A 17,975-nucleotide genomic window follows, 5' to 3' on the forward strand; every position below is an offset into this window, starting at 1 on the left:
AGAAGGTGTGTCTCTCCTTACCTACAGAGTGAGGACCACTTTAACGACAGCCCTTCTTAACTGCTGGCGGGATAAGTGTTGTCCCCTATTACTCTTCTTACGCCTTAGTTACAGTCACTATTTTCCCAGGAAAACCTTACAGTTATTCTCTAGGTCTTATAGGTGATCACAACTGTACTAATGGAAGCTGTTAACAGGAGAGAATTGTAGCAGTGTGAAGACTTCCTTTCTAGCCCGTCTGCATCTCTCATTACCCAGGTTATTTTAACTGTCACACACTTCTCAGTAAGAGTGTTCCCAGTCCCCCATCCCCCCCAACACTAAAATGTAAATTATGTAGCAGTGTCTGTGTGTGGGTATGTGCACATGATGAGTGCAGAGGGTAGAGGCATTGGAGTTAATAGGTGTTTGTGAGCTGCCCGAGGTGGGTGCTGGGTACTGAACTTCAGTCTTCTGCAAGGGCAGTATGCACTCTAACCTCTGAGCCATCTTCTCTGCTGCGAACCTCGGTCACATGTGGACACTTTATGTCGATTAAAAGCAGACCCTCTCATCATATTGATTTGTTATAGGTTTCAAGTTGATAGGATATTATCAGTTGCAAAATGCAATTGCTTCATCTTTTTAATACTTAGTTCCAAAGTGTTTTTGAACAGTGAAGATTAAGGTGCCCTGGACTTGCTCTTGCCCTCGATGCCAAGGGGTGCACACTTTTCTGAATGTGTTGCCTTAGTCATGAATAGAGGTCACAGGGAGAAAGGAAGGCCTATGTTCAAGTTTGGATTAAATGGATTAAAGAGTCCTAGAACCTCAATTCCTAAATATTTTGGAAACTGAAAGCAAAGTGGGGTGATCGTGGAAGACCGACTGTCCCCACATAGGTGGCATCTTCTTATCTCATGTGTGCCTCTCAGCTGATGCAGGACATCCCTGAACCCCATCAGAGTCCCTCCCATCTGAGTACTCATCTAGAAGTCTTCCTCAGCCCGCATTTGTTTACTGAGAAACCACGAAGCCCTTTAAAGACAACTACATGGCAAGCCACAAGCACAGCATCATGTTACCTGTAATCATGCACCACTTTCCTTGCATTCTCCAGTTGTTCGTTTGTTAGAAGGATGTTCCTCGGATCTGTGACCGTGAAGAAGTGATTGGCTCGGCCAACAAACGTGCTTTGGTCCCATCGAGGCTCTTTGATGTTAATGTTGGGTGGCAGTTCCCCAGACATTGTCTCAGATCCTGAAAAGGGAAAGACTAGTCAAGTGAGGTAACACTGTTACACAAGCAAGGATTTGGCAGTCACACTCGACCTGTGTGTAAAGATAGCTCAGTGGGTAAAGCTTTGACACACCTGCATGGTGACCTGCGCTCTGCTCCTGGAACCTACATCAAAGGTAGGAGAATCGACCCCACGAACTTATCCTAGGACCTTCCCAGTAGTGCCACCCAATGTGCTTACCAGTATCCCCGTAAACCACACACAAAAAACTATGTCATAATATTTAAGTAAGTTTTGACTTTGTGTTTGGTCACATTCATAGCTATCGTGGGGTGCATGCACCCCGCAAGCTGCAAGCTGGAACCCCCGTAAACCAGAATGAGCTGTTCATAAACCTCAGTGCATCTCAACCAAATTTCAAGAATTTGCCACATTTCTCTCGTCCCTTTCCTGTAGGAAAGCCAAAATTATTCTAGTTAAGATAGAAACACAAAGTTTTAAAGTAACAATGGCTGGAGGGGTGGCTCTGTCAGTAAACTGCCTGCTGTCAGTCTGTCTAGCCAAACCTGTTTGGTCCAGGCTCAGAAAGGGATGCAGAGTGACAGAGGAAGCCACCTGAGGTCAGCCCCGGCCTCCATCTGCATGTGCCTTTGAATGAAGAAGCAGTGAACGTCAACACTGCTGTATTCTGGTCCAACAAATGTCATTCCTACTGGAAGTACTCGACGATGCACAAGATCGTAAGTCTAAAAATAATAACTAATGCTAGTGGTTATAAAACTGAAGAAGGCAGATCCTTTCAGCCTGTTCAGCACATAAACCACTAATCAAACATTAAAAATCATCATCTTCAACTTAGCAGAAACACAGAGACAAGCAACATGCCCTGACTGCCCCACAGAGCAAACTCGGCGCTTCCCTTCCTTCAGAGAGTGCCTGCGTTCTGGTGTGTGGCCATTACTTTGCCCAGGGTTTGCTAACTTCTTTCTGAGTTATACTGTGACCTCAGAACTGCACTGTAATGTTTTACTACTTGCTTATGGTATGCTGAAAACCACAAGCTTATTATGCAAATGACAAAGAAATAAAATTTCTACAATCCAGCCTCTCTAATAATTATTACTGTCTTCAGAAAATTCCTTTGTTGAAAAGATTTGCAAGTATAAAAATAATTTGGTAGGCTTTAGAATTTCAAACATAAATATATCCATTCCTCCAGTTTCTCCTGTGTCCCCTTCTACACCCCCCTCTCATACTTATGACCTGTTCTTCTACAGTTACATGTATATATAGTATGTGACATACAAACATACTAAGTCCAATCACTGTTACCCGTATGCACATGGGCACGGACAACCTATCCCTATCGTATGTTTCACCGTGAAGAAAACTGATTCCTCCTTCAGCAGCTGATGGGCATGCTCAGTAGGTCCACCTCCACCCCCTGGTTCTTACAATCTGTCCACCCTGTTCCTGGATGTTCATTTACACTTGCTTCATGAAGCATGAAGTCCCTCCAGCGGCATCAGGCCTCCATTCTGGACCCATAATAACCCTTGAGGGCTGTTCTGTGTCAGTTCTCAGCATTACCCAGGACACTATGCCTTTGTCTGGGGCCTCTTCCCCCATACCTGGTGATTTTCTTAGATGGAATCTCTGGTGTTGGTGAATCAAAGTGTCGGGTCACCACAGAGGCTTCACGTAATTAATTTTCTTATACCTGTTTCTTTTTCGCCTAACCACAGCTTTCTTTAGTGTTACATGAATTCTTAGGACCATTTAAGATATCAGATGCAAACGCTAGGCCACCCTGTAATCTGTCCTTTGTCAAAACCCCCAAATAACATATCACTGACCACTGGACCAAAACTGACATGACAGTCGGGCACCCAAGTCTGAAGTGACTGGGCAGTGGGAGTAAGAGAGTAAAATCTAGCTATTGATAAAACGGCTGCAACAGCAGACCCAGACACAATAAGTGTAAAGCCACCACTTTGCTCCCAGCTACCAACAGCTCCATGCCTGGGTGACCCCACTTCCTAGCTGGCAGGCTTGCTTTGCATAATCACAGATGCGCAGAAACTTTGCTATTTGAAAAGCAAGAACAAAGAGTCCCTCTCTCCTCTGGCACAGGGGTCATTGAGCTCCCAGACCATCACAGGGCTTCACATTAGAGGCATTCTGGACTCAGCATCCTAAAGCTCCTCTGTGATTTTCAAGGAAACAGGGGTACAAGTCCACTTCACAGTGCAAACTTATTCCCCCGGTCATGGTTTGTGCCCAACTTAATGCTGCAGCATTAAACTCCACTGTTCTCCGTAATGCTATGGTAGCTGTCATTTTCCTGCTTGCCCAGTAGACCCCACACAACTCCTCTGGTTGTGATCTTCCTTACCACAGCAAGCCAGGAAGTACATCTTCCATTGGACAGTAGCTCTGTACCTGCTGGCCTTTGCCTGACAAGGTTATAATACAGAACAGGCCCAAAGTATAAATTAGAACAAATATACTGTTGTGCATGTTAAATCCAGGGACAGAGAAATATACTATATAGCCCCTCCAATCTGAGGGGGTGCAAGTCCTCACAGTGGATATCTGAAACCACAGATAATATGGACTCTGTAGATAATGCTTTTTCTATACACATATACTTTGAATAAGGCTAATTATTAAATTAACAAAAAGCTAATATTACCTAACAATGGAACAATATGCATGACAATAAGGTATGTGCATAGGTTCACTCTCAAATTATCTTATTGTCTTTGAAATACTCCATTCAATATTTTTGGACCATGCATAGTCAATCATGGATTGCTAACAGATAAATGGACTGGTGAGCATCAAAGACCATGTCACTGTGTGGAAACACGGATTATTTACATAACCCACAAACAGTAGCATAAAGGCTCCATTTTTATGTAGGGAAGCTTCCAGACTTGCCCACAGAGATCAGCCAAGGTATTTCAGCAACTGCTGTGAAGGAGGGGAGTCAGGAACGTGGGCCTCCGAAGGCAGTCAGAAGGGCACCTCTAGCCCATCTGACCCGCCTTCAGTGTCTGTGTTTGGGGATGATGGATATTAAGGGATCTCACCTTAGACAAACGATAATTAATAATAAAGCTGGTAACTACTGTAAGAGATGACAAGCTGAAGATGGAAGAGATGGTTCACAAAGTCCAGATACTCTCAAAAGCAAAATGGCGCAACACATCAAAGGTACCAGCAAAGGCAGAGCCTCTAAACCACCAGACCTCTGTGGTTAGCTGTGTAAACTCCATTCTCTGACCCTCGACAGGCTTTATTTGTACAAGTAAGATATCACCACAGGATACACCATGCACACAGGCTTTCTAGAAATGTGCACACTCCAGATCTGGACAAGGCTGGCTGGACATGTGACTCCAAGGGTGCTCTGGACACAAACCTCCAGCTTGGTGGGCAGGCACCAGCCATGGTCTACACGAGACTGTTCTGCTGACGCTTCCTACCTGCCCTCCCTGTGAAATCCCCAGGTTAGAGTGAATTGTGATGTCCCCTGGGGGCCACAGGAGACCCTGTTATTCTCTGTAGGGTTCTTTCTCTTTTATGCTTAATACAAATAACCAGGAAAAATTGAAATGTAGATTTCACAGAAGTGCAGCCCTGAACAACAAACTCTGTGCAATGTGTTAGGTACAAGCAACATTTTGGCTAAATTGTCACCAACATGATGGCACAGTAACAGAATGGATACTTTGTGGCAGTATTGCAAAGAACCATACAGACTCTTACACGGGAGTCAGAAGTTCACCATCCAGATAGGGAAACAGACTCAAGGAAAGCCAGTCAAATGTCAGGTCAAATGGCTGAAGGTGAGAAGGACCCCAGGCCAGCAACATCATTTTTTCTCACCAGTCTCTAGCTTTTTTAAAGGCTAAAATCAGTTAATGTCTACAGAGCACTGCTGTCTCCGAGGTCGCCTTTGTCCTTGTCCACAGTACTAGAAGTCCTCCAACACCAGAGCCTCACTGCAGAGGCCTCACCAAGTGTCCCGTCTGAGAAACACAGATGGGCCAGGAAGTGAACATTTTTGTTTCCATTAAACACAGGGATAACTGGATATTTTAAGAACACATGCTCTCCCCTCAGGCCAGGGCTGGAGTGCAACTCATTTCCTTGAACAGCTGTGTCCTTTTCATGCGGTACAGACATATTAACAGATGGAAGATTCCAAGAGGCCACTCCCAATCCACAGAGGAAGGGAGGAATCAGAGCAGCTTCTCCTGCTCAGTGACTTTCATACTCCAAGTTAAACTGCCAAACCTAGCCAGGCATTGGTGGCACACACCTTTAATCCCAGCACTCAGGAGACAGAGGCAGGCAGATCTCTGTGAGTTCGAGTCCAGCCTGGTCTACAGAGCTAGTTCCGGGACAGGCTCCAAAACAATACAGAGAAACCCTGTCTCAAAAAACCAAAACATGCAAACAAACAAACAAAACAAAACAAAAACCCCTGCCAAACCTCAGAACCCACAAAGCCCCATGGATGGCTTTATCCTTTTGTGCAGAAGAGCGGCCTCCTAAGATGTGTGCAGCCTGGTCTCCAGGGACTGACAAATGCTGCATCCATGGTTCTGGGGCTTTGCTGAGGGTGTCAGCCCTGGTCATGATGAGAGGAGAGGACTGTGACTATCTGAGGAGGTCCAAGTCACAAAAGGAGCTGGATAAAGGAACATGGGAGTTGAAGGGAGGCTAGAAAGGCAAAGGGCTCTTCCCAGTGCCTCTGGATGGAAGGCTGACCCAGTCAGGCAGCTGACCTCCAGCACACTGAGAAGAAAAAAAAAAAAAAAAAGTGTGTGGTTTGCTAGTGTGGCAAAGGGAATAACCAGAGCTCCATTCCCTCACTATGAGTCCAAGTAGCTCTCTGCTGGCATAGACCGCTTGCAGTAACCTGTGCTTCCCACTCCCAGAAAAAGAAAGGCCACCAGGCTACTCAGCAACGCATCAGTGTCCTGACAGACAAGGCTGATAACAAGCCAGATAAGATTTAATTATTTACTATGCTCAATTACACAAACTTCCTCATGAGTATGAATTTCCACCTCCAAGCATAGCTTTCACTTTCTTCACTTTCATTTTCTCCAGGAATTGGTCGGTTTTTATCACCAGCCTTCCTGCCTCTTCTCCCACCCGCTGCTGACTCCCAGGTCCACCTGGGTCAGCCATGGGCAGGAACAGGAGCTGCTCTCGCACTTGGTACCCAAGAGCAACGTGTGAGTCAGATGGAGGAGGGGCAAAGCTGGGATGCTGCCTGGGCCAGCTTCACTCTGGGTCACGAGCGGGCTAAGGACGGGGGCTGCTGCGTGGGATTGTGGGCATGCCTCCTTCCTCCTGCCCATTTGGTCAGACCACCACAGCATAAATAACCACCAGCTGGGTGGTGGTACTTCCTGGGTTTGTGGCCTGAATGACATGGAGATGGGCTGCAGGGGTACCCACCGTGCATGCTTGATCCTGACTGGTCAGCCTGACTGGGATTGCCCCAGGAACATCTTTGGAGAAGAAGTGAGCAGGGGGAGCAGGATATGGGGTGGGGTGGGTGAGGTAGCAGGATGGACTTGGATTCCTGAACACTGGGCTATCATGCCCAGCTGTCCAACAGTCATACACTTGCCCTGAAGGCTGAGACTGGGCAGAAACTGGGCAGAGAAGTATCTTGAGCCAGGATGGTCAGTGGTACTGGTTCTCCAACGGAGGAGTCAACTGGGGGAGGCCGCTGCCTGACCTCAGTGGCAGAGTTGTTGGAGGGGATACACACTCTCCAAACTGCAGATGGAGGCAGAGATAACAAAAAATACCATACCTCAAAAGAACAGATTGTATACAATTCCAGAGAATGTTCAAGGACATCTCAGCTTTGATATACTAGAGTCAAGAGAAAGGTGCCCCAGAGAGACAGGAGACAATGGGCTGGGAGTACATTGTCTTTGCCACATCTACCTGAGGTTCTGACAGTTCCTCAGACTGTTAAAAATGAATCACTCTAGACAACCGGAGAGAATACAGGAACATTAGGGAAAGGACCACACTCCTCGCCTGTGGCGCTCAATAGAGCAGGCAGGGGGCACCCAAGGCATTGCCGGCTAAAGATGGTGAACACAGGTGCCGGGGTTCACATGCCATGTGGGTGAATTTCTCCTGTGTCACAGTCTGAAGAAATCCTGGGACAGGGAACCAGTGATGCCACCAAGCTAGCTGGCCTGCAGCAGACACCCCAGAAGAACGACTTGGGGCAACAGGTCTCACTGTGCATGTACTTCAAAGGCTGGATTGTGACTTCTGGATTTTCGGTCAATTGTGACTTGAGTCATGCATGATTCCGACGGTATTAATTCTTACTAAAGGATCTTTTTTTTTATGAGTGATTTTAACCCTTAGATTTAGCACTTTGGCTTTTTAAAACACCTGTTTTTATAAGGGACAAAACGTGTGATTTAAAACTTTTTCCTGTAGTTCACTAAGAAGCAAAGGAATTTGAAGCCACTTGCATGTGAATAACCATTAACTTTTACTAATCATTCACTTTCAGTCAGACAATTTAGGTTGTCAGCAACCAAGACCATTAATAATTATAGCATTATGCTGCTTTTAGAACTAGAATTATAGATGGTTGTGAGCTGCCATGGAGGCTGCTGGGAATTGAACCTGGGTCCTCTGTAAGAGCAATAGGTTGTAGGAGGCACCTTGCGCTCACATATAAGCAGAAGGGAACCAGCCATGTTAAACATGCAGTGTCTGCTCTTCAAAGAGCCACATAATCTGTTGTCTGCCCAAAAGGCTAGGAGTGGAGGTGGTTTATAGCCTGGTGACCTTTGCACTATCTGTATGACCAAGACCACACCAAATCCTTCCTCAGACCCTTAAGATGTCAAATGCAGTCAATCTATAGCACTCAACTTTTTTTCTTTTCTTTTTAAACCATCTTTCCATTCCAACCCCATTCCCCCTCCTTCCCCTTCTCTGGCCTCTCCACCTCCCCCACTCCCCCCCCCCAAGCTACTCCTCAGAGGGGATAAGGCCTCTCTTGGAGAGTCATCAAAGTCTGAGATACCAAGGGGAGGCAGGACCAAGCTCCTCCCTGCTAAATCAGGCTGGGCAAGGTATCCCACCACAGGATATAGGCCCTAGAAAGCTAGTTCATTACCTGGGATACATCCTGGTTCCACTGCAAGCCGCCCCACCCAGCCCCAACAGATCAAGCCACATAACTGTCATCCACACTCAGAGGGTCCCGTGCAGGGTCTCCAGGTATCGGTCTGGAGTCCATGAGCTACAGCTAGCTTGGGTCAGTTGTCTCAGTGGGTTTCCCCATCATGATCTTCCCCATCATGACCCACTTGCTCACATGATCTCTCCTCCCTCTCTTCAAATGAACTCCAGGAGCTCAGCCCAGTATAGCACTCATCCTTATGGAAGATGTCACATGCACTTCACAAAGAATTTCTATGTAGTCATGCCTTAAGTTTTATTGTGCACATGGGACTGAGTTAATTTGCACGTGTTGGTTCTCCTGAAGGCAGAGATCCTGGGGATCTAACTCAGGCTAAACACTAGATACCTGTTGAGTCACTGTGCCAGACCTCAAAAACAGCTTTCAAAGGTGGCAGGAACTTTCTTCGTGTGTGCTAAAGTTTAATCTCTTAGCTAAGGTTCTTGGAATTCATTAACGAACACAATTAACAAACGCAGCCAGTGTCCACTAAGGTTTTTCACTGGCCTGGGCTCATTTCCAAAGTTTTTCACATGCAAAACATCAAGTTGAAAAGCAAACACATTATAATGGAACATATCTTACATTAATCTCATCAAATGTGCACGCAGAGACCCTGCACACAGCAAGCTCACTATGCCCGGGCCTCACCCAAGCCTGCTGAAAAGGCACTACCAGACTGCTAACCAGGAAACTGTGGACCCAGGAAACTTGGCTAAGAGACCCAGAGGCTGGACTAGCGTTGACTCCTGGTTGAATCCATTCACACTGCTCCGAAATATGTTCATGGCCATGGGCTCACGCTGATTTTAAAATTCACAGCAGCCAAGTCACACGCAATCCCGAATGATGAGCACAAAGATGACAACATCCTCACACATTATACGTCAAGGCCGATGGCTGGGTCAGCTCCCTCCCAGCATCAGCCAGCAGAAACTCAAACAATGAGTGAGTTAACTTGCTCCTGGCACTAAGAAACCCGTTTTTCATCATTTCTGTCTGGCTACTCTAGCCAAAGAATTATAACCAACCAATAAAATTATACTTATTTGACAAGGAGAAAATACCAAAGAACACCACTCCTCATCCAACCCGATCACGATGTTTCTTTAGATGTTATGCCCCTCACCCCCAAGCATCTCAACTAGTGGACAATTACAGAAACCACATCAGGAGAACTTGTTACTGCAAGAATTAGTGGCCACTTGGGCACTCACCTGGCTCTAAAATTAGATCCCTTAGAAATGCCAAGTAAGTTTTGAATTTGCAGCCCTGGCAGGAGGAGTCTGTCCGTCCTCCACCTTCCAGCTCACCAGCTTGCTACCCGTGAAGTTCATCTGCCTCTGCCACTGTTTCTCCTGTTCTTAGCTTCACTGGGTAACAGGGGAACCGGATCCTCATGCTTACAACAGTACATGTCCCAATCATGGCGAGCAGTCCTGTGAGAACACCACTGCCTCCCTTTAGGCAAGCACCCTGCCTGACACCATCCTGGCAGCATACACCTGGGCAAGGCAAGGAGCAGCCCTCGGCGGCAGCCAGGCCCTGGGGCACTTCCTTCAAGTCTACCTCCATGCCTCCAGGGTAAGTTTGCTAAGACAGGGCACCGTCAACTTAACTCAGACTTAAACTCAGCTCTGTGCCACACACTCCCCATCTCTGCCAGCTGTTGTGTAACTTTAGTCCTAGATGGAGGAGGGGGGGGGGGTGGGGTATGTATGAGACCTCCTCCAAGGCTGAAAACAGAAACTTCTGCTTGGGGGCATAACCAGTCTGAGTTCAAATTTCAGCTCGGTCAACTACCCGGAGAATGGATACATGCTATTCAACACTTCCAAAATCTTTATAAACATGGACTTCTGCCTACCAATATGTACTAACATTGGCTAATAATCACTTTATGTGGTAGAACACTATTTTAAGGTGTGTGACTTCTGTTTATGCTGTATTTGTTTAACTCTGTGAAGCTGTGATTCTTTGCCCGTCTTAACACCTGATGGTCTAACTAAAGAGATGAGCGGCCAAGAGTGAGGCCGGAGCACGGATAGGTGGGGTTGGCAGGCAGAGAGGATAAATATGAGGAGTAGGAGATGATGTTAGGGGTCAGCCCCATGGAGCAGGAGTAAGATTAGAGAAGTTAAGAGAATGGAAAAGCCCAGAGGCAAAAGGTAGATAAGAAAAGCTGCTAGAAACAAGCCAAGCCAGGGCCAGACATTCGTAAGTAAGAATAAGCCTCTGATTATTCATGATTCAGATAGGAGCTGGGAAGCAGGCCACCCAAAAGAGGAAAAACATTTCATTACATAGCGGCGTACTAACATGGCACTTATATTTCCATAGGACCTGGGAAAGCTTTTAAACAAGGGGGTGGGGTGGGGGATACGGCTCCTTTAAGAGTTTTGTCCAGACAGTTTCTGTTAGTCAGTGAGCTCTTGTACACCTAGCACATTAACAAAAAGAGAAGTAAAAATGTCTGCCATATTGCAAGCACTGGCATTCTAGAACTCTAGGAAGGTTGAATGCAGTTCCTGGTGAGAGGAACCTCCGACTGAGGCTCGGGCTTTAGGCTTGGCTCTCAGGAACTGAGAAGTGGGCAGAACCAGCTGAGAGCCATGCAGAGTATCTAGGTGTAGCTTATCCATTTAAAGTTTGCTCCTGCAGCTAGAAAAGGCTAGAGATACACAGTAAGAGTTCCAGATGGAAAAAAGCCCCTCTAAACAGGTTCCAGTGTGTTTTATAATGTGCGTAGGCTTAAAGAGTTCAAAAAGAATAAAGTCTTTAAAGAGAGAGGAAGAGTAATAAAGAATAAGCCACATAAAGAGGGGAAATACACAGGGAGTCTGGGTCCTGTATGCTATTGTGCTGATTGTGAAGTTTTTGATTGCTGAAAATCAAAGGACAGCTGCAGAGAGACCTGGCATTGAAAGAGGGGCTGTGGAAGGAAATAAACAGCCTAGACATGTCAAGAATGCTTTAACTTTAAAAGAAAGTAAAAAATTGTATTTGTCAAATGGAATCAAAAATGCTTTGGAGAAATGGTTTTGCTTTTGTTTCCACGGGAAACACAAGGCCGTGGATCCCTTCCAGGCTGATAGGGATCTGGTTTGAACAGGGGAGACCACCTGAATCTTGACAGGTGACATCTATCAACAGAGGTTACAGCTGGTCTTTCCAGGACTTGGTCATTATCTCAAAATTTTCTCTCTGGGACCCCTAAAGATTTTCCACTCACAATTAGCAGGAAGCAGTCTAGAGAGTACTATGCCCACATTCCCAAGAGCCCGATTGTGGGAGGCTTTTAGTTATTTTGTGACTCATGGATGTCTGTTATAATTTATGGGAACAGAGGAGAAATTATTAATCTCAGATACTTCACCTTGGCGAAGTATGTTTTTGCATGGATTTTTGGTATATGGATACAAATTCAAAGTCAACTTTGTTACACTGTATGTTTTTGCTCTTAATTAAAGGACTTTTATATATTGACACAAATGTAAGTTTTGTTACAACATTATATTTGTTTCTACTCTGTTTAAAGGATTTTTGTATATTGATGCCAGTTAAGATTATTTTTGTTACAACACACTGTGTATGTTTCCATTTTTGTTTGAAGTATTGTGCCCATGCTTTTCATTTGGAAATATGGGTAAAATTCTAGGTTCTGAAAGCTATTATTATGAACTATTTGGGATAATCAAGAAACACATGTCAGTAGTTTGTCATCTACAACAATCAAATTTGTAGATATGTTAGTCATGCTTTCCACATCATATAGAGATATAGTTTAGACAGATAGATGGTCTTCGAGCCTTTCAAAGACCTACAGAATATGGTGTTTAAAATGTTTTGTTAATTTAGGGCTTTTCATGACAATGAGACACATCTGCTCCTGGCAGCACCAATCTACTTCAGAGATGATGGGCATCGAGGAAACTCCTCATGGAGTGTGCTCTCATGTGGCAAGGCTAGCTACTGGGCAAAGGAATTGCTCTTCCCTTTGGCTATTTACAGCACACTGGACACACAGGGCCCACAGGGAAGTGACTGCTGAACTTTGTCAGAAACAAGGTGAGATGGTCCTTCAGGGTTCCTGCTTCACAGAAGAAACTGCAAAACACTCTGCAGGACACACAACACAGTGACTGACAAACTGTCAATATAGGCAGGACAGTCTTGCAAATTCCTGCTTCATTTGAAAAGTTTGCCAGATACTGTGAACCTATAGGCTGAGGATGGATTCCTCAACGATGCAGAGGATCTTTGGGTGACTGTCCTGGCATTCAGATGTCTGTCAGTTCTAGAGTTTGGAAGTCATTTGCAATGCACTTTTTGTTTACTTACACAATATATCCTTCTGGTGGATTTGCTGGAGTTGAAGACTAGATAGTTATAGATGTGGTTTACCTTAGATATGATAGAAAGTTAGATATAAAACTTTGGATTCCATAAAGCATTATTTTATCTGAATATGCTAACTACAAATGGACAGAATATTGTAAATTAATTCTTACTTGATAACTTCTTGTTGTACATAGTTAGTTGCACTATGTTAAAGTTAAAACCTTTCTATTGAGATAAAAAAGGGAAATGTGGTAGAATACTATTTTTAGGCGTGTGACTTTTGTTTATGTTGCTTTTTGTTTAACTCTGTGAAGCTGTGATTCTTCGTTTGTCTAAAACACCTGATGGTCTAATTAAAGAAATGAAGGGCCAGTCGTGGGGCTGGCAGGCAGGGAGGATAAATAGGAGGAGCAAGAGATGGAGAGGAAGATGTCAGGGGCCAGCCACCCAGCAATCCATGGGGTAAGAATAAGACCTACAGAAGAGAACAGAAAAAGCCCAGAGGCAAAAGGTAGATGGGCTAACTTAAGGTAAGAAAAGCTGGCTAGAAACAAGCCAAGCTAAGGCCAGACATTCATAAGCAAAAATAAGCCTCTGTGTCTGAGTCATATGGGAGCTGGGTATTGAGACCCCCAAAAGAGAAAAAGCATCTTATTACAACTTTACTCTAAAAGCTGTACTCACAGCGGGGGCCCCCCACCCCATCGATGCCTTGGAGCCATTACCTCCTTCGGCACAGTAAGGCAGTTCACTAATTCAGCAGTGTCCAAATGTGAACCCAAGTCACTTGCTGCCAGGCTCTCTAGTCCCTTGAGAACTGCCTGTGACCGGGGACTGCATCATCTTAGACTCTGGAGGGGCAGAGTGGAGGTAAACCTAGTTTGTCAGAGGTACACTGGGAATATCCTAAGGCCAGTTGGGAAACATGGTTAGAAAAAAAAAAAAAAAATCAAACCCAAATGAGCCAGGGTTAAGGAAGACATTTAGGCCTGAGCTAGAGCATTCTAAATATTTCAGTGATGCCTAGCGTGTACCTGCTGTTACTGATCTGTTTTTCCAGGCTGGTTCCTGCTCAGGGAGGACAGTTATGATCTACCCTAAGGATTGAATTGACCCTGACAACTTGCAGAATGGGAACTGGACCAAGCAAACATAACTTGGATTGGAGTATGGATTCTTTAACCCCAGAGTGGGGATTACTTTTCACCTTAAATCTCATTTTTCTGATGAAGAAACTGGAGGACCAGTCTCGTCCACAGAGTTGGAAGGCTCATCAAGCAGGGGCCTCATAAACAGAAAGCACCAAAGATAGAGGCCACAGGGCAAGCCATGCTGGAGAGAAAGAAGCTGCTGCCCTCACTGGTGGCTGCTGGTGAAGGATGGAGCATGGCTGCTCTAGCTTCCCAAAGATCCTCACAAGCATCTCAGCAAAAGAAACTTAGATAAAAACAAACAAACAAACAAACACCAACAAAAATACCAAACTTCAAACTTGTAGATGTTTTTTTTTTTAAATTTCTCTGAAATTTCATAGAAAATAAACAGGGAGTGAACTTCCTCGGAGAATCAGTGACAAACCTTTAACCCTGGCTAAAGATTAACAATGGTGATCATATTATTAAATGGGAAAGCAGGTTAAAACTGCTGCTCTTTGGGGAAGTTAAGCAAAGGTCCAGGGCTGGGGACATAGCTCAATGGCTGAGCACTTGCCTGGCTCCATTCCCAGCACGGGAGATGGAGGTGGGGCTTACTGTTCAGTTGGCTCCTTTGGGGCCTGGCAGGTGTGAAATAGCCTAATAGAGCTGCTGTGGTCCATGGTTTGGGGTTCCTCAGGTTCAGGCATGGGGCTGTCCATGCAGCATCAGACTGCTAAATCCTCATGGCCTCCTGAGATATCTTCCCATGTTCAAGGGGACAGCCTGGACAGTTCCGTCCTTACCACAGTTTTGGGTGCAATGGACAATCATGCTAAATCAATAGCAACTATTTACTAATTTCTGTTTGGTCTTTAGCCAGTCACCTGCCCCACAGTGGCCCTTTCTTATGGTCATGGTCATTCAGGAGATTAAACCATAGGTAAGAAAGTTAGATTTTTTTGTGAAAAGAATTACTAGTTCAAAGAGTATGGTGAGATGACACACTGGTTAAGAGCACTTACTGTTCTTCCAGAGGACCTGGGTTCAATTCTCAGCACCCACCCACATCAGAGGGATCATAGCTGACTGCAGGTTACACATACTCTCATGCAGCCACAGACACACATACATAAAATAAATAATACCTTTTAATAAGAGCATGCCCAGTTGAAATGGATTCGCTCTGCAAACTCCTCACTTTTCAAGGATGGTGCTGGATACAGATGTGGGTGGGCCCTGCTTCTCTGCCCCCACCCCCTCTGCAAATCCATATATTAGCACTCAGGTGACAAGACAACCTTGTCTATGTTCCAGTCCCCAAGATCAACTCTGAGCCTGGGCTGTTTAAGCAGACACCCAGAATAGCGTGAAATCATATCCAATTAAAAAAAAAAAATATTGATTTCAACTAGAGATGGTGGCACTACACAATTAAAAGAATATTTTAGACATATTCAGCCAAATGATTTACCACTCAGAAAGAATCAACTTGGGGTTGGGAGTGAGTTTAACTCAGTGGTGGAGTGCTTGTTTAGCAAGGACAAGGCCCTGGATTTGGTCCTCCGCCCTGGGAGGGGAAGGGGTCAATTCACAGATTATATATACCAAAGTCTGAAGTGGTAACAAATTAATAGTATCAACTAAACAATAAATTTGAACTTTGTACATGAAGTACCTGGGCACACACATTCACACTCTTTAAGTGATATACAAACTTCATACACTGGTAAGATTCCTAACAATGAATTTTTACTTTCTAATGAATAGTTACAAAAAAAGAACAAAGCATACTGTTATGGACTTCTTACCTTGACCTCCAAACCCTATCCACAGCTAAAGGCACCTTGTTCACACAGCTGAAGCTGCCATTTCTGCAGAGATAGTCAGATACTTTGTTTCATTCTCAGGCATCAGAAAGCAACAATCACAAGGTACTGGCTGGAAAGATAGCCAAGTCATCAACACTTGCTATGCTTTCAGAAGCCATGGGTTTGGTTCCTATCTTGCACACCTGGCAGTTTGCAAAGGTGGGCAACTCCAATTCCAGGGGATCCAATGCTGTCTTTTGGTCTCTGAGAGCACTTACACACGTGAACTACTCTCTCTCTCTCTCTCTCTCTCTCTTTCTCTCTCTCTCTCTCTCTCTCTCTCACACACACACACACACACACACACACACACACACACACACACACACACACAGCTTTATGACTCATTATGGCCTGGCTATCTTCACAGCTTTCTTTGCAAGAAGTTAGGAGGGACAAGGGGAATGTTCCCTCTTAGCTTGCAACGTTTGTTGCATATTATGGGGCTTTTCTCCAAACTTTTCAGAAAGCTAAATGCACTCTCTACAGTTTGAAGACCTTTGGCTGCACTCCACACCTAACCTTTGAATACACAGATGAAGCAATTCCTTATCAGAGCTGGGTGGGAACTGACAAACTCTCTCAAGCGCTGTCATTTCTGCCAGTACGGTGGACTGCAGTCCTGAAGGAAAGGAAGGGGCATCTGAGTTCCTAGGACTTCCTGTGAAACTTCCATCTGTCCTCCAAACAGCTCTCAAGCCTGTGTCCTACATTGTAGGAGCCACAAAGTCCCCTTGTTTACCTGTGCAGGTCCCCTCCTCCTGCCTCTGCCTGGAAAAAGGACAGAGATAAACATCTAGGCAGTGGTTCTCAGCTCTCTTAATGCTCTGACCTTTTCACACAGTTTATATGGTGATCCCCCCAACCATAAAATTACTTCACCCCCACTTCATAACTGTAATCTTGCTGTTATGAATCATAAATAGCCCCTTGTGCGACCCACAGGTTGAGAACCACTGATTAAATGCATTCAAAATGGGTGCAGCAAAAGAGGAATCGGGAGTCTGAGAAAAGTATAAAGGGCCCAGCAGAGCTGGGCTTTGCCATGAGGTCTCTCAAGCAATCTTCACTGAGAGCATAGTGGTGAAAGCAATATATATCCTCGGATTGCCTTGCTCTCCCCCATGGACAGCTGTGACACTTTAGGCGGGTTACTCAACTCCTGAGCCTCAATTTTCAAATCTGGATTATGGAGAGAATATCAAGGACTTTGGCAGCACTGGATAAACTAACTCAAAAGTCAGATCTAATCCAGCAGGCACAGACTTTAACGTGATCATAGTCATTTTGGGGCTGTAGGATCTGCGATGCTCTGTAATATGATGTAGGGGCTGAGGGTGCAGGTCTACCTGGGGCACTTCGGACCCCCGAAGAGATTATGAGCCGGACGGCGGCCACCAGGTGGTCTCCTCGCCGACCTCCGGGTCCCAGCTTCTAGGAGCCACCTGGTCACCTGGCAATTGAGCGCGTCCATCCTCGTGGAGACCATTCCCCCGGCAGCCATCTTGGCTGCGTGCACCCAGCAAGTTTCGTCACGCGGTGGTTAGGGACGCGTGGCAGGATGCGTAATGCCCCCTCCCACCGGGGGAGCGAGATCAGCTCCACGCGGGGCCCTCCCTAGCCCCTGGCGGGATCTGAGAACCCACGAGGTCTCCGGGCGCAGGCACCCATCCCAGGTATCCCCAGCGGGCACAGCGCACCCCGCTGGGTCCTCCGCGGAACCCGAGACCGAACCAGCCCGCGCGCCCCGCAGCCCTGAGCCACTCACCGCCTCCCTGGCCGCTACCCGCACTGCTCGGTCCCGCTCGGCGCCACCTCCCGCTGCCGGAAGCGCCGCTGTCCCGCGCGCCGCCCCCAGGAGCGCGGCCCTGATGCGCACTCACGACGCGCGGCCCCGCCCAGAGGCTCCTGCCTCTGCCTCCGCGTCACTCGCTGCTTCGGCAGGGAGCTCCGCGGTCTGTGCACGCCCCTGGTGCCCGCCCTTCTGCTTCTGGCCCTACTAGGAACGCCCAAGTTCATCCTCGCCGCGCTATGCGGCCAGGGTCACTACCACTGTAGTTCAGTTTGGTTTCCCTTTGGAGACCACTCTTCATCATTGCTTTATCCACTTTATCCAGCTCCCCGCTCCTCCATTCATTTGGATAGTGTTTCTTAACATG

At 46.1% G+C, this 17,975-nt stretch overlaps 1 protein-coding gene across 2 annotated transcripts in view; it reads right to left on the minus strand.

Moving 5' to 3' along the window:
- Window positions 1-17,757, minus strand: part of Sfxn1 (sideroflexin 1) — a 41,303-nt gene extending 23,546 nt beyond the window's left edge. The window contains exons 1-2 of one of the 2 annotated variants that reach the window (XM_051194267.1): window positions 17,585-17,757; window positions 1,065-1,239 (exon numbers count right to left, since the gene is read on the minus strand). In XM_051194267.1, the coding sequence (XP_051050224.1) occupies window positions 1,065-1,228 (164 nt within the window). In that variant the 5' untranslated portion in view covers window positions 1,229-1,239; window positions 17,585-17,757. Of the gene's footprint in view, window positions 1-1,064; window positions 1,240-9,688; window positions 9,711-17,584 lie in introns of those variants that run through there. The other variant, XM_051194268.1, reaches the window with a different exon arrangement.
- Between the last annotated feature and the right edge of the window lie 218 nt (window positions 17,758-17,975).

Source organism: Phodopus roborovskii, unplaced genomic scaffold (assembly GCF_943737965.1).
Source record: "Phodopus roborovskii unplaced genomic scaffold, PHOROB, whole genome shotgun sequence".
Classification (NCBI taxonomy): domain Eukaryota; kingdom Metazoa; phylum Chordata; class Mammalia; order Rodentia; family Cricetidae; genus Phodopus; species Phodopus roborovskii.